This window comes from Eleutherodactylus coqui, chromosome 8 (assembly GCF_035609145.1).
Source record: "Eleutherodactylus coqui strain aEleCoq1 chromosome 8, aEleCoq1.hap1, whole genome shotgun sequence".
In the NCBI taxonomy this organism is placed as follows: Eukaryota; Metazoa; Chordata; class Amphibia; order Anura; family Eleutherodactylidae; genus Eleutherodactylus; species Eleutherodactylus coqui.
In genome coordinates, this window is record NC_089844.1 from 108,592,132 (window position 1) to 108,619,870 (window position 27,739).

At 45.8% G+C, this 27,739-nt stretch overlaps 1 protein-coding gene across 1 annotated transcript; it reads left to right on the forward strand.

Annotated features, from left to right (window-relative positions):
• The first annotated feature begins 14,802 nt into the window (after nucleotides 1–14,802).
• SNN (stannin) lies at nucleotides 14,803–24,749 on the forward strand. The gene is made up of 2 exons (XM_066576189.1): nucleotides 14,803–14,901; nucleotides 23,465–24,749. The coding sequence occupies exon 2, from the start codon at nucleotides 23,527–23,529 to the stop codon at nucleotides 23,788–23,790; it is 264 nt and encodes an 87-aa protein (XP_066432286.1). The 5' UTR covers nucleotides 14,803–14,901; nucleotides 23,465–23,526; the 3' UTR covers nucleotides 23,791–24,749.
• The last annotated feature ends 2,990 nt before the right edge of the window (nucleotides 24,750–27,739 follow it).

The following is a 27,739-nucleotide window of genomic DNA, read 5'->3' on the forward strand; positions in this document are numbered from 1 at the left end:
AGTGCAGTGAATTATTCATGAGGTGGGAGGGGCGGTGCTGTCCAACATTTTATTTTACAGATCCTTGCCAGAGAATGTAAAAAATACCCAACTGCTACTAAATTCTCTCTTAAGAAAAAATAATGTTCAATGCTTTTTAAACAGTTATGGCATATCCAGATGATATCTCATGAATGTGTTAGAGGGGTCCAGCATATGGGCACCCCCATCTTCAGGATTGGTGATGGAGTCGAACTGTCACATCTTCACAATTAAATATCAATGCCAGATAAGCACAGGTATGAGGCCCAATGTATACTTGCACACACGGACTCCACTGCTGAATCCCGCAGCAGAATCCAACTGTGCCTGTGTACATTGGGAGAAAAAAGGTTTTCTTACCTCTCCGGCTCCAGCGCGCATCTCCTCTGCGCCGGCTGGATCTTCTTTCTTCAGCACGGCAGATGCGTCCGGACATGCTAGCGACGTGCCAGATGCATACGCAGTACATTTTTTTTCCAAATCTCCTGCATTCCCACGGATCCACGGCCCGTCCGCAGTGACAGCTGCAGGCGGTCCGCGGATCAGACAGCTTCCATTGACTTCCATGGGAGCTGTCTGCGCGGGATCTGCAGGAAAATGGAGCATGCAGCGATTTCTTCCCGCAAGTGCGATCTGCACACAGGGGCAAAAAATTAATCACATCTGCATGCTTTTTACTGTTCTGTGGATGCTAATGCATCCCTATGGGTGGCTTGATTTGCAGTTCCGCCAATCAAATTCGTTTGTGAACATTGGGCCTTAGGCCTCATGTCCACGGGCATAATGCGTCACGCTGCCCAGTGTGCCAAGTGCATCCGCTGTGCAGAAGAAAGAAGATCCTTCCGCGATGGAGGAGACCCGCGCCGTGTCCGGACAGGTGAGTAAATGTATTTTTTGCCTCATGTCTGCGGGAACAGCAGGAATCTGCTGCGGGATTCCACACTCAGAATTTGTGAGGCCTACGTCTTTGCCAAAAAAGAGAAACAATTCATTATTGAAGGCATGCTTGTATTCTATTTACCTATTTTCAGCAAAACATTTTTTATTGTTTTAAACATGTTTTTAAACAATTGGCAGGGTTGCCTGTCCACATAAATTTCTCTAAGGCCTCCTGTTCGCGGGCGATATGTCACTGCATAGTCCGCTGTGATAATCCAGCCGCAGGTAACGCAGTTAACACGTTTCATAGACTTAACTATGGTAAGCGCAGCCCGACGTCCACGAGCAGAGAATCATAGCGATTCTCCATTCGCGGAATTCAAATTGCGGCATGCTGCGATTTACCATGATTCTCCACAGTCAGCCTATCTATCTGATAGGCTCACTGCGGAGACCTGTCAGTTCTCCCCCCTGTTCCTCTGCGGCAAAAAAAAAAAAATATGGGCAAGGCGATATTCCGCCTTGCTCGTGGACAGGGGGCCTAAGAAGAAAAAATAAAATGGTTGCGATAGGAAAGAATATACCGCTTTTGAACGGAATTAATCACTGCATAATGCGTGTATTAGGTTCCAATTTCAAGGCGTTTGAGGGTCGCATAACAGTTGTCCAATTGAGCTGAGGTTTTGCACAGCCCATTTTTTTGGTGATTGGAACAGGATTCGGGGGTGGGAGCAGCAAAAGTTTAACTTTTGGAAAATTACCTATATCTAGGGGCCACCTTAATGTTCATGTTCAGAATGTTCCAAAATGAAAAGCCAGATTAGCTCCAGTAAATTAGGGCTTAAACAGACGGGTGCATATGCTAATGCGCTCACCTCCACGGGGCATATTAGCGCATGAACCAGTGGCTACTTTTTTTTACTATTCAAACTGCATGTGAATCCAGCCTAATAGAACTATACCCGTTTTTTTCTTCATTCTCAGCTAATTGAGCCACACGAAGAATAGTGCAGATAGATTGAAAACCACATTAACCGCTAATATTAACTTTACTTTTTCTGACTTCACCAAACTGATCAAAGATAATAATGTTTTCGCTGCTCAATTCATCTATACATTTTACAGTAGATTATTTCCTGTATGTATAACTTCTCAGTGGTTATACACTAAATGACTGCTTTATCAGAGACCGTGACGCTTGGAGCTTTCTTCTATGGAAATTAGACATGTGACCCCGGAGTGCTGCCTAAAAACTAGTGAGCAAGTTTCCCATGGATCAGTTTCAGTGTAAATCCACATTAGAATGGGAACATCGAGCGATAGGAGTTCGAATGAGTCCTGGTCATCGGGGCTAGACTAGCCGGAACCAGTATTTCAAAAATGGCCAACTTTTTGGGATTTTCTAGTGCAATGGTATAGAGATGAGTGAGGTGAGTGCTAAAGAGTATCTCACAATTTTGAAATTTGTTTTGTGTGAGTAGGCGCTGATCCCTGTCTTTTCTATTTTCTGCAATGGTATAGAGAATATACAAAGAATCGTAAAAACATTCAACGAAAGGGGATGTTGTGGACAGAACCATCTCAACAATGAAAGGAGTCAGAGGAGGATGTGATGTTGTTGAATTGCTTTAATTGAAGCCCCATTTACACACAACGATTATTGCTCAAAATTCGTTCAAACGATGGCTTTTGAGTGATAATCGTTCAGCCAGAGAGGTAGCAGGGACCACACACTGTGTTCTCCACAGGACCAGCTGATTACATTGTATTCAGCTGACAGCCCACAGCAGCCCATTCAAAGACAATGCAACTGAGTGCAAAGTCCAGACCACATGCTGGGATTTGCAAACAGCTGCTGGAGGCTCATTTACATGCAAATAAAGGTAATAAACTGCTAATGTACATTAGTCTCCATTAGCAGTTTATGCAAAATGATTGCTTAAACTCTCAATCTTTCAATCATTTAAAAGATTGTCTTTGCATGTAAAGGAGCCTTAACAGACAGTGAACAATTAGGCTCATTACAGCTAAATACAATGCTGGTACTCCAACTAATGTGCCCAAATGCAAAATTTATTGTTTGTTAGCACAGATGGGCTATAATAGCAGATAACTAGTTCCAGTTGTATTGCCGTCTAATGTCACATTTAGATGAGATGAGAGTCATCTGAACGACTGCACGATCACGGACGTCACTGATAAGGTCGCTAGCACTCGTGCAGAGCATTTAGATAGGCAGAGAACACCTCTGGATCGCTGGTTTCTCTTTGAGTGCTTCACCTTCTATGTGAAGCACTGAGTGGGGAGCATTTACACTGAGCAAGAATCCTGATCCAGCTATTTAACGAATAGGAAAAATATTTTAGCATTTACACACGACAATTATCATTCAATTTAGTTAGTTTGAACTAATTTTGAGTGATAATTGTCCCGTGTAAATGACCCTTAAGAAAACCAGAAATGTGAGACTCCACAAAACAACACAAAAATTGGATCACTGAGCAGTGGAAGAACCTCACCTGGTCAGATGAATCCAGATTTCTGTTGCGCCACACTGATGAAAGGATAAGAATTGGCATAAGCAGCATGAATCGATGAACCCTTCCTGTCAGCTGTTCAGAGCATGTTAGCACCTTAATTTAATTTACATCAAGAGGCTGCAAGAAGCTATCATGTTTCTGTGGGCCAATATTCCTACAGAATGATTTCAGAACCTTGTGAAATTTATGCCATGATAAATTGCTGACTTTCTTGGTCTGAAGGCCAAAGGACCCCCGGAGCGCTACTAGATAGGTATCTAATAATTGGCCATTTAGAGTACAGGGTGTACCTGGAATATCTTCTGAACCTAAAGAAATACAAGTAATAAACTTTGCAGAACACTTAGATGGGTGGGAAAAATGTTTTGGCACTATGGTGGTGCCTGTTGGCCATCTTGGGATCAGCCTAAGAAACTACAAATTTTGAGTTGGCCTGGGATACATGATTTAAAGGTAGGATTTCATCAGAAATTGATAGGTACAGTCATTTTTTCCAAGACCTGCAACCAGTTTTGAGTTATCGAATATGTCATGTTGAATATTAATAAAGTTGTTATGTTGAATTTTGTGGTATTGAAAACACTAATCACATGTCTTTTCAGGTACCAGAAGATGCTGTTAACAATTTAAGATAGAAGGGAGATCATCCTGATGGCCAGTAACACAAGGCTTTTAATAAGGAACCCCCAGGAGGACAGCCAGTTAGGAAACTTCTGAAACTGATTTCAGAAGTTCAGAGAAACAGGTACCGTCCAGGACAATCTGAGAACTGGTTGTGCGAGCATTGTTTGCAAGTCGTGCATCTTGTTCAGACATTTGTAACACCCAATGACAGAATTCCAAGAGTCAGTTATCGTCACACAACTTTTGTTGCAGCTGCCGTTTGTATGGGTGTCATTTGTGTGTATTGAGGATCCTTACAACAGTGGGTTGATTCCCACCATACTCCAACGCCAGTCTACTATTGGTGTTACGTAGATTCTTCATTAAAACAGCTAACACAGCTGTCAATATCGGGGATAGGAAACACTGTTTGGGCAACCAGTTCACAGATGGGACAAAGTTTTACTAGCTTCCCAGCACTTACATCACGAAGCTGCTCATCTGCCCTGATTGACACTTTTGTCAGCATGCTGCCTAATAGCTATAAAAGTGTCAATCACATTATATGGGCAGGGAGCCAAGATCTTAGGATTAATTGAGACTCATCTCTTACCGGGTGCAGAAGCTTCTCTATGTCAGTGCTCTGAATCTACTAAACCTTAAGTGACAGAATGATGGAATCAATGTTTCTGTCGCTACTATACTGCCCTCACTGACAGGTTCCCTTTAATCATCTTTGCTGATTATCAGTTACATGTCTTTCTTTAATGTGCCTGATCCTTCTTGTACACATATTATCTTCACCTCATAGTCATGCAACCAAAAGGCCTATCTCTGAGGGTGAAGCCAGACGAACGTATATCGGCTCGGTTTTTATGCCGAGCCGATATACGTTGTCCTCGTGTGCAGGGGGGAGGATGGAAGAGCCAGGAGCAGGAACTGAGCTCCGGGCCCCCTCTCCGCCTCCTCTCTGCCCCTCTGCACTATTTGTAATGGGAAGAGGCGGGGTGGGGGCGGGGCTAAGTTCTGCGAATTAGCCCCGCCCTCGTCCCGCCTCTACCCATTGCAGAGGGGCGGAGAGGAGGCAGAGACGGGGGCGGGAGCTCAGTTCCTGCACTTGGCTCTTCCATCCCCCCCCCCCTGCACACGAGGACAACGTATATCGGCTCGGCGTGAAAACCGAGCCGATATACGTTCGTGTGGCTTCACCCTGAGGCTGTATTTACACAGCTGAGAGTGAGTTGCTCCCAAGACTCTTGGGCACAATTCATATTGCACAGCTCACACGGACATTCTATCCATGTGCTCTGCGGGCGACCACACATCTGCATGCACTATTCTTATGCAAGACTCACACGAAAATAGAAAAATCGTAGCAGGTCCTATTTCTCCAATGTAAATAGATTCATTGCAAATAACTATTTTCATATGGTTGTATGTGTAATTAAAGTAAAACAATTAGAATATTGTGAAGAAGAATTCAACAGAAAAACTTTCTGACAGTGAGGGTGATCAATAAGTGGAACAGGTTACCACGGGAGGCGGTGAGTTCTCCTTCAATGGAAGTCTTCAAACAGAGGCTGGACAAATATCTGTCTGAGATGATTTAGTGATCCTGCACTGAGCAGGGGGTTGGACCAGATGACCCTGGAGGTCCCTTCCAACTCTACCATTCTATGAACATTAGATTACTTCTACTACCTCACTGGTAGAGAGAAAACTATCTTAGAACAGAGCAGGGACATCAATGAGGAAGAAATTATTATTCATTAGTAGGCTATCGTGAGGATACTAAAAATTTCCTAGCGCATGAGACCTTTCTGCCAGTGGGTTAAAGAAGAAAGAGAAGAACATCATGGGACACAAGAGACCAAGAGCATTTCAGAAATTAGAGTTACTCATCACTGTGCAGCTTATGAAGCTATTTTTAACACTCTCTGACATAAGACAATCTAAAATAAAGTACTGCCGTCTCTGCGTATCTAAGTTGTTTCCCCCGAAGGATCACTATGTAGTCACAGAAGTTAATGAGAAAGTGTATTGCAGCTTTATTTGAAAGCCAACACAGTGGTCAGAGAACTTTTTGGTTTTCACAGCTGCAGACCAGTTGTTAGGTCTGCATCTACAAAAGCTACAGAACACTAAAGTGATCCATTACTCATTAGCTTTATGTATAATATCACAAAACAAATGCAGTGCTGTACATTTTTAAAGGTTTTGTGCAGAAAAAAACTATTTTGGAAAACGCTTATCATGCTACGAAAATATAAAAGAAGCCATACTCAACTTACCTGTTTCCCAACACTTCATTCCCGAAGGTGCCTGATTTCTCGCCACTTTCCACTTCTTGCTGCAGCAATGATGCCCTGATACTGGGACATGTGAGCGTAGTAATCACTGACTGAAGTGAACAGGAAGTAGGGAGCAACAGGCACTATCGGAACAGGAGCTGTGAGGGATCAGGTGAGATGAGTATGCCTTCTTTTATGTTTTTATAGCTTGGTAAATTTTACCCCAAATTATTATTTTTTATCCGGAAAAACCCTTTAAAAGGGGTTGTATGAGATTAGAAAAAAAATCTTTTTTTTTCCAGAAACAGCACCACACCCTCTTTTGAGCTGGTATTGCAACTCAGCCCATTCACTTGGCTAGTGCTGGTGATTAGCTCAAGATTTCCCCTTTCCTTGGCAGGCACTGTATATTTGGCCTGGGATGTAATAAGCTTTCCCGGTTGAAATTTGTGAAAATTGGTGCCCAACTCTAGTCTTGAGGTCAGAGAACGAGGATTGTTTATTACTTCCTTACAAAAGTGACTCCTTTGAAGCATCTTGAGAGCACTCCACATTGATTTGCTTTCTGGTTCCCATCTACCAAGGGTACATTGACAAGAAACTCATCAGAACTAAGGACTTGAAGAAAAGCATAAAACTGAATAACTTTCAGATTGGTCAACCTGTTCTTAGTCTGCAAAAACGTATTTCAGGCAATTTTTATCTACCTTACTAGATAAAAAGATGCAATTTTCATACCAGTTTCTCTTCTTGAGGGCTCTTTCACACGAGCGCATAAACGTTGTAGCTTTTACACCCGGATGATATACGTGACCATCTGAGCCATTGGTTTCCAGTGCATCTGTTCACATGGCCGGATATATGACGTGTAAAAACGTTCGTTTCCAATGCATCCGTTCACATGGGCCGATATACGACGCGTAAAATCGTTGAAATGGAACACACGCGACCGAAATATGCGCCGACTCATATACGCTGGGAAAAAAGATAGTTCTGGAACTTTTGACCACTATATGTCGGCGGCTCCCATAGACTCCTATGGCAGCTGCACAAAGAAAGAGAGGGGGAGGCATTTTAGCAGTGCACAACACTACAAAAAGCTTACCGATGCCTCTATATAATCCCGAGCATTTTTGCAGAGCGAGGGTTTTCCAGGGTTCAACATATTTTTTCGCTAAAAATGATGCTCCTGGTCATGTGAATGGGCGGGAAAACACTGGCCTGACTGCGGAAAAGCGTCTATTCATGCCAATAAACTGTGTGGACGTGAAAACGTAAACGTACCTACGCTCGTGTGAAAGAGCCCTGAGGGGCAAAGATTGCAATAACAGAAATCTCTGAATTGGCCACACATGGTAGAGGACTGGCTGTTCTATACTTGGATTAGGGGCTTCATTACGTCCTAATCCAGATTTGTTGAAGATGGTCCAGGTGAGCAGCAAAATATGACTTACATTTTTTACATTTTCTATGACAGAATTCAGTCCCTAAGGACTGCTGCACCAAGCAATATATCTCTATTATCTACTGAGATATAGCAATGCTGTGGAGCTGGAGATTGCTTACAGGCACATCCCATTCATATACTCTGCTGCATAAAAGGTGGGCATATAAAATACTTGGTCTGGGTGAGAATGTGTGTAAGTGGGTAAGTAACTGGCTCAATGATAGAAAGCAGAGGGGGGTTATAAATGGTGCATACTCTGATTGGGTCATTAGTGGGGTACCGCAGGGGGCAGTATTGGAGAGGTTACTAGTAGGGTACCACAAGGGGCAGTAATGGAGAGGTTACTAGTAGGGTACCACAGGGGGCAGTATTGGAGGGGTTACTAGTAGGGTACCACAAGGGGCAGTAATGGAGAGGTTACTAGTAGGGTACCACAGGGGGCAGTATTGGAGAGGTTACTAGTGGGGTACCACAGGGGGCAGTATTGGAGAGGTTACTAGTGGGGTACCACAGGGGGCAGTATTGGAGGGGTTACTCTTGGGGTACCACAACGGTCGGTTTTGGGCCATTTTCTTTTCTTTTTAATGTATGTATTAATTACATTGTAGAAGGATTACACAGTAAAATATCAATATTTGAAAATGACACAAAAATATGTAAAATAATTACCACAAGAGAGGACACAAGGTGGTTGCAAGAGGATCTGGATAGGTTGGAGGCTTGGGCAGAGAAGTGGCAAAAGAGGTCTAGGGCCCCATGACGAGAACATTGTTCTTCCTCTTTACAAGTCACTGGTCAGACTACACATGGAATATTGTGTGCAGTTTTGGGCACCGGTACCCAAGAAGGACATATCAGAACTTGAGCGGGGGTACAAAGGCGAGCAACTAAGGTAATAAATGGAATGGGTGGACTATGGTATATCACTGATTACTCAGAAGGATGATTCGGGGATTATTCTCATTGCCAGATTAGAGTCTGAAAGGAAATTTTTTTCCCTTAAATAGGGAAAATTGGCTTCTACCTTATTGGGTTTTTTTTGCCTTCCTCTGAATCAACATTGGGGGGTAATAGGCTGAACTGGATGGACATATGTCTTTTTTTGACCTAACATACTATGTTACTACAGTATATACATTGGTATATAAACATGTGTAAAGAAAAAACAGGACAGTCCAAAAGCAGAGGCTCCAGAGACGTATCTGTGTAATACATATTAGGGCTCACACCCACTGGTGATCAGACTTCCCTGCGATGCGAGAGTGAGTGAGAACACATGATAATGAAATCAATGATTTTCAATGGTTTAATTCCCATTAGCGATATTTTCACTCTTACCTGGCATCGCAAAGAAGAATGTGCGATATGGCCATTGTTTTCAATGGGGCCGGCAGCAGCAGTGCTGGCCCCATTGAAATCAATAGAAGATTGCAAAGCAGGCTAGGAATTCCCCCCAGAGAGAAGAGAGAGGGGGCAGAACCCACTAGCCCCGCCCCCTCACTTGGCTAGAGAGAGATTACTATAATAATCCATCTAGCCCCCGCCGCTATGGAAACCCACTAGCCCCGCCCCTATCCCTCCAAATATGGAGAGATATGTCACAAATCCCCTGCAGCTCTGCCCCCCTCTCTCTTCTCTCTCGGGGGGACTTTCTAGCCTGCTTCGCAATCTTCTATTGATGATGTGACCGGGCAGTCACTCTTGTCTCCACCAGGACTTCGTGGTGGCGTCAAGATACAAAATACTGGCCTGTAGTATAGCCGGTAAAAAAAAAAAAAAAAAAAAATACCGGCACCGGTCTGGCGGGAAGAATACCGGGCAGGCCGGTGAAGTACCGCCCGGGTGGCAACCCTAGTGGTGACACACTAGCTGCTTCACTGCCAAGGTATCTGCGAGCAGTGTCTCATATACAACCTTTGAGGGGCTTCATAAAAATGATGCCTTCCACACGCCCTTCACTCTCCTCCCTCCCTTAGGCCGTGATTCTGGCCAGTGAAAAAGGAGCTCCAAGCACAGTACTACAGCACTGTCAACACAGATGCTGGCAAGTGTTTTCTGCCGGTTTGTCCCTCTCCCAATCGAGTCCTGGATGGGGATGGAGTGGGGCTTGAACTAGCAGCTGTCAGCCTCTGATTACGAGCGGGTGCTGGAACTGCTAGTAATGGGGATTGGGACACTGCTGATCCCTTACACACACTCCACTCAGACTGCCAACTCGGCATAGATCAAACCCCTACTCAGTCCATACACCCCAAATTTTGCTGCCACCACTCTAGAAGAAGGGCTAGTGACCTGCGTACATACACCCACACTGTTCTCTAGCAATTAATGGGTTGACACTACTGAAGGCTTAGGCCTCCTTCCCACGAACGGATTTCCGCCGCGTAATTCGCGGCGGAAATCCGCTGCGTTGCCCGCAGCTATTAGGTTCTATTGAACCTAATAGCTCAGTGCTCACGGTGCGGAATTCCACCACGGAATTCCGCACCATGAATTCACCCGTCCTCACCCGCGGCATGCTCTATTTGCCGCGGGTGTACGTGCGGACGGCTTCCATTGCAGTCAACTTCCGTTCACGCTATCTTCCGGAAGATAGTGTGAAAACGCTTCCCCGCCCACCGCCGCCGCGTGATATGACGGAGGTGGGCAGGGAATCGTCATGCGGGAGCGAGGACGCCGGATCCGCAGGTAAGTATGGGGTCTCCTGGGGGGGCGCCGTGACGGGCTCCGCTGCGAAATTTCGCGGCGGAGCCTGTCACGGCCGTGTGCAGCCGGCCTTAAGGTCAGACTACAAGGTCTGCACTTATCAAAGATTTTTGGTTTTAACGCAAAACATGAAGTGTTGACAAAAATACAAAATAGAATACAAAATAAAATGATGTACAATAAAAGTAAAGCAGTTATGGAAATACAATGGAGAAACATACAGAAACTTAGAACTCACAGAGCATTCTAAAGTCTTTGCATTCCTGAGGGTGGATGGAAATGGGCAGACATTCCAGCTGTGATGATCTGCCCTCATCAAATGTGTCACATTTCTATTGTCCCACACATCTTGTAAAGTTTTTAAGTCCCTGGCTCAGTTTGCAGAACTGCCTATTAGTTCATTACACAAACCCCTGGGTTAGGATTGGACAGCGAGATAATAAGGGGTAAATATTAAACATTACATTGTCATGTATTCCCCCTTACTAGAATGGTTGTTGTTCAACTGGGGCAAATAGAGGCTCGTCTGCCTGTCTTCTTCTTTGAAGATTGTGCAGTCAACATCTAGCGTCCACTCAAACCACTCTGACCAGCTTTAGGTGGCAGGTATGGCACCCTCCCCCAGGACACTGCATACTATGTTTTTAAAAAAGGTTTTTGTGATCTTGAGTTCTAATAAAATTCTATTTCCTATGCTTCTGTGTCTTGGGCTTAGTGGTTTGGTGTAGCTTAAGTATATTATATACAGAAACAGGCTTAATTTGTGATTAGGGTTATTTCCGTTTATTGTGTTTAACATCCACTAAAATGCAGAACATGACCTAGTCTCTACTGTAGTCTACCTTGCTGTATAACACCGATTTCAGTATCAGTCACTACTTACACCAGGTGCCTTTACTCTGTTACAGTCTTGTTGTCTTTCATCGCCCTATTTTCTCTGCAGTTACTGCGCTGTGTGGCAGATATCCTCGCATCTGTGTCACCACTCAGGTAACTGGCTGGCTTCTTCATTTCAACACAACTTTAGTATAAGGCCGCCTGCAGACGAGCGGGTCGGATCCGGCAGCGAGAATTCTCGCCGCGGGACCTGACCCGAGAGCCTGCAGGGACGAGCGCGTACTCACCCGCGCCTGGCGGCCCCGGCTCTTTCATGTGCCGGCTGCAACGCAGCCGGCGCATGCGCAGACCGGAGCCGGCGGCCGGGTGAGTGCGTGCCCCGCACAAAAATAGGACATGCCGCGGTTTGTTTGCCGCGCGAGATTTCGCGCGGCCAAACCGCGGCCGTCTGCATAGGAGTGCGTATTGTAATGCACTCCTATGCAAACTTTCAGTGGCGGAAATCCCGCGGGAAATACCGCCGCGGGATTTTCACCCGTGTGCAGGCGGCCTAAGGCCTAACTCTGGAATATTGCAGGTGATCATGGAAAGCCAGATTATAACATAACAAATGGCAAGCTCCTGCTCTCCCTACAACCTTACTTCTCACCTATGGACACTCTATCACTACAATGTACTTTCTGTTCCTATCCAGGATGAAGCTCTTTCCTTGGCTGTCTTTACCAGGACTCTGGCACGCTCTACTGTGGCATACATGTATGCGTAATTTATACGTTGCAGCAGCATCTCTGAAGGTGTTACATACCCACTAAGACCCTGAATTCTCATTATGTATAAAAAGGGGCATGTTGTGGGGTGACTGTGTAGTAAAGGCAGGGTTCAGCTAACAGTATGCCAAGTCAAAGGTAGATTTTGGGCCCCACCAAATTGAATACACATAATACCTACTCATAAGTAAATATCAGATGACAGGTCGAGCAGTAGTACTTATAATTATTGTTATTTATTACTTTTTTGGATTGGATTTACAAACTATTATTCATGTACACAACAACAACAGCCTAAGCAGATCAGAACCAGAAATTCATAATTCAGAAAATACATTTTTCAGTTTTTGTATAGGCAAACTCAATTATTACTTCAGCAAAAGAGACCTTTCATTTAAATCCACCTTGATAGACAATACTGCAATTGTATTGATGAGTAAATTAGTTTGTCTGATAGATATTGAAATTACATCTACACTGCTCAGTACTGCTGTACACTGTCCTAAGTGCTGATGTTATGTCTCTGTGTGTGCTATAGACAGTTAGAGAAGAAATCCTATTTTCTCCACCTCTTTCCTCCCTGTCATCCTGCCTTGCTTCACTTGGGGAAAGTAGCGATCCTCCGGCGCTGAAGATCATGGAGTGTCTCTCTTTGTTTTCAATGGGGAAAACCTCGCCTCGGGCAGCGGGAGGACACACAGTCGTCATCATCACTCCACTCTCCCCACAATACAGTGGGTGTAGTGGACAGCAGGGCGGTGTACTCAGCAGGTGTGTATGACTGTGTGAGTCCGTCTGCTGGGAGATTTACTTATATGGGACTATAAGTAAGGGGGTGGTTGAGAGGGGCACAGCAAAGAACTAATAGTATATTGGGGAACAGAGGGGGTAAATACATCTAAGGGGATGCCACCATGGGGGTCACCATTACTATCAGGGACACTAATGGTGTCATTTTTACTACTGAAGCTACTATGGTAGCCACTATTACAAGTGGGGCAACAATGTGGGTCACTATTACTACCAGGGTCACTAACAGTGTTACTAGTACTACTAAAGCTACTATGGGGGGCACTATTACAACTGGAGCAACAATGTGGGTCACTATTACTACCAGGGTCACTAACAGTGTTACTAGTACTACTGAAGCTACTATGGGGGGCACTATTACAACTGGGGCAACTATGGGGGTCACGGTTACTGGGGCAACTATGGGGGTCACGGTTACTACAGAGCCTGATAACAGGGCACTGTTACTACTCGGGCAACTAATGGGGTCGCTATTACTACTACGGTTACTATTACTACTGGGAATACTAAAAGTCCTAGCCCAATTTTTCAGAGTTTTTGTGGAGGCTTGAAATATAAGCCCTACCCTGAAAATAAGACCCAGCCACATTACATTTAAAAAACGACTATATTACCTAGCATGCTTGGTCCAGGTCACTCCCACTGCTCTCCAGAGCCCCGGCACGGTTCCTGCAGTCCTTGGCCACCCACACAAGATCACTTCCTGATTACGGGATTCATAATTACTGCCCCCATGAAGTGATAGCTGTGATTGGTTCATCTAGCGCTGCATTAATTGGTTGAGCAGCACTCGAAGAACCAATCACAGTCATCACGCTATAGAGGCTCAGCCAAGTCATGAAACCTGATGGCTGTGACTGGTTTTTCGGGTGCCGGAGCTCAGCCAATCAATGCAGCGCTCGTAGAACCAATCACAGCCATTGCTTTGTGCAGGCGAGATTTATGAATCCCGTAACCAGAAAGTGATCGTGTATGAGCGGTTGAGGACTGCAAGAAGTGCGCGGGGGCTCCGCAGATCAGCAGGAGGGACCTGGACCGAGCCTGCTGGGTTAGTAAAATATGACATTCCCCCAAAATAAGACACTGTGCCTCTTTTGGGGGAAAATTAATATAAGACAGGATCTTATTTTAGGGGAAGCACGGTACTGTGACCACTAAGTGGGTCCCTATTACTACTGCAGCCACTGCGGGAGACTCTATTAATACTGGGGCCACTAATGGGATCACTGTTACTATTAGGGCCACTAGCGGGGGTCACTATTACTACTGGGGTTGATAATGGGGACACTAATGGAGCCACTTACTATTGGGGCCACTGTTATTTTTGGGGGACACTGAGGGGGACACAATTACTAGTTGCAACCACTAAAGTAATAGTTAAAAACATGATAGACCATGCCCCTTTTGCATTGGCCAATACTATTGGGGGGGGGGGGGGGGGACACACAAAAGTGTCCACCCTATAAACATTACAGAATAAGGGTTGCGGAGTTAAAACATCTACATATTTAGGGCAACCATAACAAAATGTGATGACATCAAAGTAACTGCAGCAGGTCAGTCATGTAAACAATGTGCCATAAGCAGCGGTGTAACATATGGAAAGCATATAGGAATCGTAGGGGCGGGAAGGAGATGGTGACACGGCTGTGCCAGACGGCTCAGCGTGATGCGCTTTTATTGCGTTTCTTTTTGAACTGCTCTCCATATTATTAGACTCCGCCGTGGGTCATGTGCTCTCCGTCACGTGACTTCAGCCTGCTCCCCTGCCGTTGCTAGGTTTCCCCCGCCCTGCAGCTGTTGCTTAGCGTCTGTGCCCTTCTGTGATTGGCCTCTTGTCTCTGCTGACGTCAGCGGAGGCTATAAGTAAAGGGGGCGCCGTTATGCTAATCAGACTGCGGGGCTGGGCTGTGGTGAGTTGGAGAAGGATGCGACTGCTGTGCCAGTCCGGTGCCCGCCGGGAACGCTGAGGGGCGGCAGTGCTAATACAGCCCGAGAAGGTGAGCTACCCTCTGTGTTGTCTGCCGGAGGGGGATGCATGCCATTGTTTCCTGCCACAGGCTAGCGGTACAAGACATAAGCAAGTGCAGCTTCATAGCAAGACAAAGCCAAGGAGGTAGCGCTGCCAGTGTTACCCCATGGGCGGTGTTCTTCCAGTGGGGGTTGCAGTGGGTACCGTGCCTGGCACAGAGGGTAATGGCATGGGAGCTGCGCTGGGATACCGTGACGTCACTCACTAAGCCATGATGTAATCATTATGGAGGGAATGGGATTTTAATGTATGCAGATCCTATGATGTGCGATGCCAGGGGCTCCGACGGGGGGCGTGATGCCAGGGGCTTCCGATCACAGACTGGCATCATACTGCAGCCCAGAAGCTTCTAGTTACAGGGTATGAAGAACCATCCGTGTAGTTGGGTACAATGTTGCAATTCTGCTGTTTCCATGTTGTGTGGATTGGATGAGCGGTGCACATTTGCTGCTTCTCCTGTATTAGGCACCGCTGTACACGCTCCAGAATGTTTTCCTTTTCCTGACCAGCGCGTGTTCGGCGTTCCACGGCACGCTTCATGGTATTACATGCAGCCGCACAGGCGCTGAGGTGTCATCGGGACGTGTGCGGGCGCAGTATGGTGGCAGTACCACGCGCTCTGTGACATGACTGGAGTGCGTGCCGCTCTTGCTGGCAGGAATGTGACGCCGGGATTTCCTCAGGATCCGGTTATGGGGATATCAAACGTCCTGCTGGCAGCGGCACGAGGAGAAGCGCTCCTCCGGCTGCTGCTGGCCTCCAGCCCGGCTCGCACTAGCAAGGGTTAATGTCACTGGTGTACCGTCCTCCGCTCAGGGTTCAACTGGGAAAGGAAACAAGGGCTTCTTGATGGTCACCATTATTAGGTGAGGGGGTCAGTAAGGTGATACATCTGGCAGCCGCGTCTCCGTAGGGGTAATCGCACAACTCCTTAAAGAGGCGGCTTCTTTCTTGCTACAGTTGTGTTCCATATTTGGCTTGTGTTGTGTTACCCGCTGGTCCCGGTTCTGCCCCCCACCCCCACCCTTCTGGGGGCAGCAGGATTGTGGGAGCCTCTTCGCAGCTGTAAGGTCCTGCACTGCCAGACGGGCATAAAGTTTACTTTTGGTTAAATTAAAGCGACCCTGCAGTTTTGGGACAACATTCTGCCCCAGGATGTAGGGGGGGTCTTCCATGTCCGTTATCTGCGCCTCCGTTCCGCAGGTTCACTGCTCTGATTTCAGAGGGTCCCTATTGTTTAGCAATCTAATCGTTTGGGATGTCAAACTCCTTGTCCCCGAGGGTCACATCAGGCTTATGGCTGCCTCCCAGGGGCCGGTTGTAAGCCTGTATAGTACGAGCTCCCGCGTGTGCAGGTGGCGGGGCGGACGCTCCCTATTTTGGTTTCCCCTGGGTAATACCGGCCCCTTCCTCAGCCCTGGTGTGATTTGCGCCCGGGACCGTCAGGCTGTGGTCTCCTGCATATAGACCTGTCATTACTCTAGTCCTACAACTCTTCTTCTTCTTCCACTTTTCGCTCGCTCTGAGCAGCCCAGAATAGACTTAGTTTACATAATTAAAGACCGGAAAACAAGAACAAGATTAGACAGCCAGTTTGTTTATACGGGATGTTAAGTGTAGAGGTTCTGCTTCTGTATGTTTCCATGATATAAGCTGCTCCTACATATATAGCCTGTTTCACCTAAAGTAAGACCTACCCGAACAATAAGCCCTAGCATGGTTTTTCAGGATTTTCGGGAAGGCTTGAAATATAAGTTCTACCGCAAAAATAAAAACGCAATTGCATCATTTGTACAGTGCTTTTTGCACATGTTATCCAAGTCTCTTACCTAGTAGACTCGGTCCAGATCCTTCTGTCTATGGTGGTTCTTTAGTCATTGTCAGGGCATTTCGGATGGCCCCGGAGATTCTGAATTTCGCAAGAGTTGTAGTAATCACATTTTGGCTTAAACAATGTTGGAAATTCCCAAAAATCGGGAAAGATTGCTGTTTTTAGGTGTTTAATGAATTTTCAGACTTATGATACAAATTTGAAGATATAAGTTTCTTTTAACCACTTAAGTGATGCATTTTTTTAGTTATTTACAGGTTAAAAAATGTCTTTCTGAACTTGGGAGTGTAATGTTTTTAAAAATATTTAGTATAGTTTAGGAGATATGATGCTACAGCCGCCATCCCTATTGAAAGCAATGGGACGTGGGCAACCCCAGCAGTGAATTTTTATTTTAAGCCCTTCCCTAAAAATCCTTCCTAGCTTGTGTAAAAAAAAAACGAGATATATATATATATATATATATATATATATAATTGTTACATGTACTCGCCTCTCCGCTGGGGCTTGGCATGACCTCCTGCTTGGCTCCCCGACTCTGTACTGAAGATCTTTCAGCCAACGGGGATTTAAACACCCCCCCCCCCCCCCCCCCCCCGCGCTTCCTAAAAGTGCTGCGTCTGATTGGCTAAACGTTCAGCCAATCACAGGCAGCGCTGAGTCAATCCACTTCCTGCGGAAATCAGCTCAGAGCACAAATGCACCAGCATGGTGAACAGCTGATCGGTGGGGGTCCTGGATGATTGACCTGCACCGATCTACTATTGATGACCTATCTTGAGGATAGGCTATAGTAGTCTACAGCTGGACAACCCCTTTAACACGCAGAGCACTACTGATGTATTTGTAACGTTGACCGTTGCGTCATGACTCCACCCGGAGTGTCGGCTTAGTGAGCGCAGCTTTTTGGCTGCCCTTTGGGTATTGCGCCATAGGAAACAGCGTGTCCCAGTTGGTGGGCACATCCGGGTCTTCTGCAGCCCATCTGAATTTCATCTGTGCTCTGTAAATGACCCCCACCTATTAGGGGGCCACATTACATAAACTATTTCTCTTCTATAGCTGCCCATGCACCTCAGATAGCGGCCAGCAGATTTTCCATTCTTTGTACAACACTGAGCGGGTAGCGGTTAGACGTAACGAGAAGCCAGCGATGATTTTTATGCCGGCTGAAACTGAGCGACTGACGAGATGTGCAGGATTCTTGTTAGTCACTCAGTCGTTGGCTCGCATTTAGACTTAACTGTAATCGTTCACTTTCATTTATTTGAGTGATAGTAGTTACGTGTAAACGGGCCATAAGAGAAGTCTTGTTTACTAGGTCATCATTGTTCTACGTGCTGATCCCTGGAGAAGTGACGCCTGAGAAGGCGGCCGCACAACAAGCATAGACTTGTTGCCACACATCAGTCATCTGACGCTTGTGCTGTGCTAGTTCCCATAGGTGACGCCGAGACATGTACCTCTTCTTTGCCTCAAATAGTGAGACCTGCTGGTGTGGCTCAAACTGGGTCTTGCCTCAACCCCTGTTGGACAAGCTGCCGGAAGAGGTTTCCTCACCTAACGGGATCTGATCCGGTAATTGGCATCCCCACAGTCTTAGTCCGCATTCACACTTGCATATTTTGGTCAGCGTCTTGCATCAGTATTAGTAAGCCCAAATCCAGAGTGCCCCCCCCCCACCCAGTAATTAGCGGTGGTCTGCATACTGTTAGAGCAAATCAACCACAGTGTGTACTGGCCCCATTACAGTAGGCTCACATGGAGCGGAAATGATGCGGGTCTTCTGCTATGGAATTGGCTGCAGGAAGTCCTCCACATGGTACTGGACAAGCCGTGTGGTGAGCGTTCGGGGAGATCGCAGGAAATCCGCTGCAGGGATTGACGCTGAATCTTCCGCCATGGCAAATCCACAGCATTTCTGCTAGGTGTGAATGTACCCTGCGGCCCCCTTCACACGGGCATATTTGCGCACAGAGAATAGAACTCGTTGATTTCAATGGGTCCGGTCTGTTCATTTGTTATTCCTGCGCATTTCGGTCACACAAAACAAAACCAATGCAGGAGGCTCTGTCAATGCAAAGGCGCAAATGCGCGTGCAATACGCAAGGAGATGCATGAAACTGCGTAGTTGCACAGGAACACATCTGGAACTCATTAGACGGTTTGCGCGCACAAATACGCCAAAAGTACAGAAAAATACGAGATCCGCCTGTAAAAAAGCATCGTTCATTCAGCAAATACGCATCGCCCAGGGATGTGCAAATACATATACATAGTGTGAAGGGGGCTTTGGGGGCTTTCACTGTATTTTTTTTCATTTTTTTTTTTTGCGGCAGGAAATGCCATTGCCAAACGTCAGCTGCAGGGTAATCTGGAGTCAGGATACGCACTGCTGGGTTTTGTAGTCCTTTTCCTCACTTTTGTTGGATTTTTTTTTCTTAATGCGCAACTTTCTCCAAGGGATGGAATATTTCTGCAGCGCAGTGGACTAGACCACCTCAAAAATCCACAAGTCTAAATGCAGGTTTTGATGTGGGATTGGCTGCAGAATTACGCTATTTTAATTTCTGCAGATTTTGGTGCAGCATTTTCTGCAGGATGGCACATTTTGTGTCCTGTAGAAGAATTCTGTCCAGTGTGGAACGTACCTCGTGTGATGGGTGTTTGTTTTTTTTTTCATGCATTTTTGCATAAGCTTCTCAACAGGACTGAAAAGCCCCCCCCCCCCCAAAAAAAAAACACCATGAAAACACTTAAATACATAAAATTCATGATTTTTTAAGGCACAAAACAGTGTAAAAGAACTAAGTGTATGTTCACAAGGGCAGTAAATGCTGTGGATTTACACTACAATACATATGGATGCAATTTAACAAATCTCATCCATACGGTGAGGAAAAACTGCGCATGTCAATAAATTGCTGCACTTTTGTACTGCAGGGGGTCTGGCCTGTTGCGCGGAGGGGGAAGGGTCTGGTCTGCTGTGCAGCACGTGGGGGGGGGGCTGGCCTGTTGCGCGGCGGGGGGGGGGGGGGACTGGCCTGCTGCACGTCCAGGTTAACGTCTGCACCAAGATTACCCTTAGGTGTGGATTTTACTGCTGTGGATTTTCTGCAGTGAATATGACCGTGTCATCGGACCCCGGTTTTCTTTCCTTGGTGGGACTAGTAGCAGATATCCGGTCGTCAGGCTTATGGCTCTAGCACTGTTTCAGTGCTGCAGTATCTAGCAGAGAGGTGTTTGTCGCAGGGCGGAGGGATGACTGAGCGGCTCACACAATGGAATTTTCCACTGATTGCTAATTTGTGTTTTGGACATAAGCCACGCAGCATCGCCGGGCCACTTCAGTATATGTTACGTTGGAATGACAATACTAAACGGCATCACAACACGCACCGTTCTGATAGATCCGTGCAAGTAAAATATTCTGCAAAACAGCAGTAATGGACGATCCAGCCGACGCGCTTCCTGAGACCATGACAGGCAGTACATGGCAGCGCTGCCTTCATAGGAATAGCCCCGTAGAGAGGAGCGTCTGACCAGACTGTGAGGAGGTGTTGGGACCACTGGATGAGTAAGGGCACACAAGGTGTCCCGGGCCCAGGACCCCCGACAGATCCCTTGTTAGAGAGGAGCGTCTGGTTGTCTGCCATCCACAAACAGGTGGACTTATCGTTACACCCCTTGAACCATTTACAGGCACTTGGCTGAAGGACATTTGGTCTCACGGTGCCCATTATGTATACGGCCTTACACACAGTCTCCTCCATTTGCAGTGGTGTCATGAACGATGAAACTGGACTGCTGTGGAGTGGAACTGGGTTGTCGGCCGTGTTCCTGTCTGGAGGCCCAGGCTCCTCAATCCTGCCTTTGCTGTAGAGCAGCATACTGCTTCGACCGCCTACAAGTTTGCACCATCTAGAGGCTCAATTACAGCAAAAATGCACGATAACCAGCAGGAACCTGTATGCCTCCATGCAGCCGTCTCACATCTTGTATTCAAGCTAGAGGCGGTACAATAGGGTACTAGAGCCTCAATGCCCGCCTGTATCACATCTTGTATCCAAGCGAGAGGTGGTACAACAGGGTACTAGAGCCTCCATGCCCGCCCATATCACATCTTGTATCCAAGCTAGAGGTGGTACAACAGGGTACTAGAGCCTCCATGCCCGCCCATATCACATCTTGTATCCAAGCTAGAGGTGGTACAACAGGGTACTAGAGCCTCCATGCCCGCCCATATCACATCTTGTATCCAAGCTAGAGGCAGTACAACAGGGTACTAGAGCCTCCATGCCTGCCCATATCACATCTTGTATCCAAGCTAGAGGCGGTACAACAGGGTACTAGAGCCTCCATGCAGCCGTATCACATCTTGTATCCAAGCTAGAGGCGGTACAACAGGGTACTAGAGTCTCCCTTCAAGCTGTCATGTTTCCGTAATAAATGATCCCTTTGCTCCTGTATTGTAATCACTTATATCAATGTTACAATCACACAGAGAAAGTTTCATTGGATCCCAACTCCTTCTAGGGGAGGGATTTTCTTGACAATGAGTGTATTAAAAAAATAAATAAACAAATGTCATAGTTTTACGCCATTTGGAGAGTCACCGGTTGGGAGAACTAGTCTACACCACGGCCGGGCACATCGTCAGAAGCATATAAGCAGGAGGTGCGTTATGGTGTTTGCTTCACTTACTAATGCCAATTGGCGGATGTCTTTTTAAAGGGTCACACTGCAAGGATCCGATGTGGCTAGGGTAGAAGTAGTAACAAATGGTAGAAAGTCTATCTATTTACGGTACATTAACACCAGTGCACTCGCTAGCCACTTTGCAAGAGTTGTGGTAAATTACCGCTAAAAAGTATTGATTTTTTTTTCCAGTAAACAGCAAAAGTGGAAATAAGAGGTGTGGAATATTGTCTCTGGAGTCCTCAACATCCTTGGCTTACCATACATGTAATGAAGCCACAAGTCTCTTTATTCATACAGCAATAGGATCTTGGTTTCCTTGTTATTGGAATCAATGCAGCACTTGATACCCTCCTGCTTACTGGGATGTACATAAGGGTTTGTAATCACGCAGCAGCTCAGTCATGTATGCGCTGGGACAGCTCGTCAGGCATCTGCTCCCAACAAGTCGTCCCGTGTAAAGGGGTCCTTGGGTTTTGTGGGAAAATGCAGGATTTTAGAATTTTTTGAAAAACACAGATTGTGATCAAAAGTTACAAAGAAAATCACCAAAAAATTGTTAATTATGTTTAATACAAAAATGTGATTTATAGAACAGGTCATTTTCTGATGACCGCTTCCCTTTCATTCTTCAGACACTTCTGTTAACTAGGATTCTGACTCTTCACAGCACTTGGTGAGGAGCGATAACTATAAATCTGGGGCTGAGAATTCTTCCTCTATAGCTATGGGCGGATGTAGTATGATGCAGTCTGCTTTTTTTCACGCCTGTGAATACACTGACCTCTGACTCTATTGCTTAGCCTTGTCATTCCAACATTGACCCTAATAGCTATTTAGAATAATGGACTAGAAAATGAAAAAACAAGCTGTCCTTGAGAAATAATGGATTGTGTGCAGTTGTGATTTGTAGCCACTGTGTTGTAGGTTTAGTGCACAGACATACCTGGAATAGAAAGTCACGTGGATAAGAATGGTCCTTGTGAGGCATCTTTTGAGTACACATCTGCCTTGCTATGCATCCACGTGGGCTTGGGGTACTTAGATAAGCAGTGAAACATACATTTTCTACGTAGGTGTAGAGCTAGGTACAAGCCTCTTTTGAGAGCTGTAACGGCTATCCTTTTAGTCGTTGCCAACTTTCACAGAAAAGTATGTCTAAGAGTCTGGCAGAAGCCCCAGCAGTTAGATGCCGTTCTCCTGGCATCATGGCCCCCAGCATCTGAGTCGTGATCCCAGGAGAATGGCAACTGTACACTGAGTTCCTAAACAAACGCTGGTAGGACTGCGGGGCTGCCGCCCATCACTATGTTCAATCACACAATTCTTGGCACCTATAAGCTATTTCATGTTACTGAGGAAGTAAATACTGAAGTACTAGAAAAGTGCTAGGGAGCAAATTGGAAAATAAACAGGTCATTTTAAAAAACTTTTTGTTCATGAACTGAGGCATAGCTATGCTTTTTTTAGTTTTTTGGGGGGGAAGTGGGGTGCGGGGGGGGGGGGGGGGGGTGTTGTCTGCCAAAGCCCCAGTGGAAAATGAATGGGAATTAAGGAACTACCGTAAATGATATTGCACTTGGTAAGACCAACAAAATAATCTTGTAGATGTGATACCTTTTTAATGGCTACCAAAATGTTATCAGTACATATGTATAAAAAATAAATAAAAAATTACTCACTGCTCTTGTCTGTGTATATATACACGTTTCTGGTAATATATTTTGTTCCTGTCTGATGAAGAGTCCCAAGTAGCTTTGAACGCTTTTGCTGGTAACATCATTTTATTAGCCATTTATAAGATATCCTGTCTACCAGATGACTTTGTTTCTCCTACCGAGGGCAGTATATATTTTGTTCTACTGGCTTACAAACTTTTTTCTTTTTCCTAATGGGAATTAGTTCCAATATTAACGATGAAGCATAAATCTTTCCACGATACAGCCTTATTAGATCCATGCATTGTTGCACCAATATTAACGTATTCTTTTCATGTCAACAGAGTTTCCTATCTCATATCGCATCAAAGGTTGAAGACTTGATCTACTCTACCCACCCCCAGCCATGTCTATCATGGACCATAACCCCACCACTGGCGTGGTTACCGTCATTGTTATACTTATCGCCATAGCCGCTCTTGGTGCCTTAATTCTGGGTTGTTGGTGTTACCTTCGTTTGCAGAAGCTTAGCCAGTCGGAGGATGAGGAGAGCATTGTTGGAGAAGGGGAGACCAAAGAGCCTTTTCTCTTGGTTCAATATTCTACCAAAGGACCCCGGGTGGAGAAGAAAACCAAATTGACACCGAATGGCACGGAGACACATGGCTAAGTCATCGCAGCCCCTCCAGCCTAGACGTGTGAAGAAGGCAGAACTAATACTGTGAAGATAATAGACCCGTGTCCTGTTCGGAAGGTGTATTTCCTCCCCAGCAGCCAATCTCTAGCTGATACTGCATGAGCGCAGTACTTTCCTACAATCTTCGAATTTCATACCACGTGTTACTTGAATGTGCTTCATCCTGCTTCAGTGAACAACTCCCCCGGAATGTGAATGCCCCCCCATACCCAATGTACATAACCAGTGTGGTTTTTTTAAATGTCCTTTGATTTAATGTATTGATTTGGTGATGACCCAATTTGAAGGGAGATTTGTTTCCATTCACCATCTCCAACCCATTGATGGATCCTTTCATAGTGACCCCGGCCTTTCATCGTGGTTCTAGACACTACAAGCCCATATCCTTTAGGAAGGGGAATGGGTACATCATGGTGTGTTGAATTAGCTTTATAACTGCAGTGACCCTGCCAGTTCAAGTAGATTTCCACAAGGAGCCAGTGATAGGAAAAATGTACTTATATGCCAGGAGGCTCTCGGAAAGGATGCGGCAGACGAGCAGTTCGAGGTTTTATTTTTTTTATAAGGGTAAAATGAGCATTTTTGGGATCTCATGGCCGTTCCTACATTTGTATGTTTGTCTTCATTGTCATAAATTATTGTACTGCTGAATAATGTACAGTGTTTTTACCTAGAATTAGCATGTAGTGCAACGTTCGAGTGGTGGTGAATACTGTAGAATGTCCCGCTCTAGTGGAAACAGGAGTCTAAAGTTGGAGTGACTCTGGTTCTTTTGATACTAGATGACCTTCTTGGTAGACTGCTATATAGATATGTATAGCTAGTGAGCTGTGCACTCATCCACTGCAGACAGTCCAGTCACTCGGCCAATGTCACAAGCGTCTGTTTAGCTTGATGTTCGTTCATCCCATTAAACGACTGCTCTACTGCGATCGAATGGCTGAAACGCTAACGAATCTGTTGCATTTTTTTATTAGCGAAATACGATAATAAGAGGTGATGTCCTTCCTTCTATTTCAGTGCTAAATAAGTTTAGCTATGAAATGCCACGATAACACAGCACCGTTTGGGATCCCCACCGATCAGCTGATCGTCCAGCTCACTGTCAGTGCATCGGGCCACACAGTCATCGGTGGTCAGGACCAGAAGTGTAATAGCCGGCTTCGCTCCCATTGAAGTGAATGGGAAGGATGCTTCCTGTTACAGTTGTGGTCAGAGCTGCAAGTATAATAGGAGGCAGTGAACCCATTGATTTCAACAAGAGTGAAGCCAGCTATAACACTTATGGCCCCGACCACTGATGATGTCCAGCCCACTGCACTGACAGCAGGCCAGACGATCAGCTAACTGGTGGGGATCCATGCAGATCAACTATTGACAATCTAACCTAAGGCCTCCCTCGCACAGGAGTTTAGCAAAGCCTATATGAGGGAGGCTAAATGCCGAAAAACAGAACAGACTTTGCTGGAAAATCACTGCGCTGGAAAGCGCCAAAATTGAGCAGCTGTCTTAAGAGGCTCCATCGAAAACAACAGGAGCGGTGCTGAAAACACTGCGTTAATGGTGGAAAAAAAGCGCCTCTGTGAGGAAGGCCTTAGGATAAGTCATCAGAAGTAAGTCCCACAACACACCTATGGGTTTTAGGGGAATGTCTGCACAGAACGTAAACTGTGGATTTTCCTGCAACGTCTTACAGCCCAAGCAATGTAGATGAGATTTTAAGAAGGCACATCCACATGCAGCAGAAAACAGAAAACCATCTGCAACATCAGTCGACCTGCAGCGCAGATTTTAAAGCCACAGCATGTCCATTTATGCTGCGGATTTCACCTTTGCCCAGTGCAAAAGGCGTGGAACATGCAACAAATCTGCAGCATTTTCAGACTAAAATCCATGACAAAAACATCATCTGCTGTGGATTTTCTGCAGATTTGCTTTGGAAAATCCCCCGTGACTCTGCTCTTTGTCTAGACTCTTAAGGGGGTTTCTTTGTGTAATGGTTAATATGTATTCCCTGAAAATGTGTGACTAATTAGATGGATCATCACACTTTAGGTCAGGACCTACAGCGCATATTGAACATTAATGCTAAGAATTGGGGAAGTGTTGTGCCAACCTCTCAATCACAGAATGTAGCTGCCCGTGCCATTAAACTAATTGCCTCAGGCTCCTCTTGCATATATGTATATTACATTTAAGTTTGGCGCTATGGAGCAATTCCAGCAACCTCATTGGTTCTCATTCACAATTCCAGCAAGCTGATTGGTTATTTTGGGTTTTCTGATTCAACCCCATTGGTTGTTAGTGTTGAACTTGAGTGTAATATAGATAAATGCGATGGGTGAGGGCACACAAGGCAACCAGGCGCAGAACGCTCTCAACAGACCAACTTTTAGAGAAAATCATCTGTCAGACAAGTGTGACATCTTGTTACAGGAATGCTTCCACATGTCACACTGCCGTGGCCTGTCACCAGATTTATCACATATAGAACGATTTGGGATACTAACTGCAACCGCTTACAAGTTGGCACGAGCTAGAGGCTCAGCTACAGTACATGTGAACTGCTATGCTACCATACAGGCTGCTAGAGACTCCATACCTGCCCGTATCACATCTTATATCCAAGCTAGAGGTGGCCCAACAGGGTACTAGCACCTCCATTACCCCCCCCCCCCCCCCTGTATCACATCTTGCATCCAAGCTAGAGGTGGTACAAAAGGGTAGTAGAGCCTCCATGCCCGCCTGTATCACATCCTGTATCCAAGCTAGAGGTGGCCCAACAGGATACTAGAGGCTCCATGCCTGCCTGTATCCAAACTAGCAGCAGCCCAACAGGGTACTGGAGCCTTCCTTGAAGGTGTCCATTTTCTGCAATAACATTCTGGTTCTTTTGCTCTGGTGGGGGCAGTACCAGCTTATGACACGAATCCAGAGTAAAATCTATACTATGGATTTCAAGAATGTTTAAGGCTGTCTTACTATAAACTGCTGGAACAGAATGTGAATATTACAGCAGTCTGTGTTAGAAGGCAAATCAACCATATTTACAGAATTTTATGCCGGCTTCCCATAAGTTATGGTAGATGTGTTGGGCTACAGCTAGTCACCTGCCATTATAAAAAGTGTCTAAACAGCCACAAGTTTTTTTTGTGAAGGAAAAAAAAAAAAAAAATGCACCAAAATGTGACTTTTTAATGCCAGAAAATTCTCACATGTGGCTTGATAAATCAGGGTCCAAATCTTTTGTACACTGTAAGAAAACTATCCAGAAGAGTCGAGACCCGAGGGCTCTCCAAGAGAAACACTCCCAATCTAAACGGGTCCCAATACATTTGTGCAGCAGTTGTGAGATTAAGGCCTCTCTCACACGGGCAACAGCGATATCGCCATAAGAAAATCGCGGCTGTGTTCTGGGCGATATCACTGCATTCTCGCAGCTATATCATGATTTTGTGCCGCTATAAAGTTGTACTCTCTTGCTGGGATTTTTGGGTCGGGGTGCTTAAAATATAAGCCATACCCTGAAAATAAGTGCTGGCTGCATTAAAAAAAATTGAAAACACAATACATCACCTAACAGGCACTGTCCGCTCCAGTGTCCTGCTCCTCGCAGGTCCCCGTCACTTGTTTGCAGTCTTCTGTCATTGCTTCCTGGATTGGAGGCTCAAAAACCCCGCCTCCAGGAAGCGCTGGCTCTGATTGGTTGAGCCATGGCGCTCCAGAACCAATCAGAGCCAGTGCTTGATAAACTAATCTCAGCCATTCAATGTGATGGCTCTGATTGGTTCATCTAGCGCTGGCTCTGATTAGCTGAGCTGCGGCACTCGCAAACCAATCAGAGGCAGCACTTCATGCAAGCGGGGTTTGCAAAACCCCTGACCAGGAATTGCCCCCTGAAGACTACAAACAAGTGCTGGAG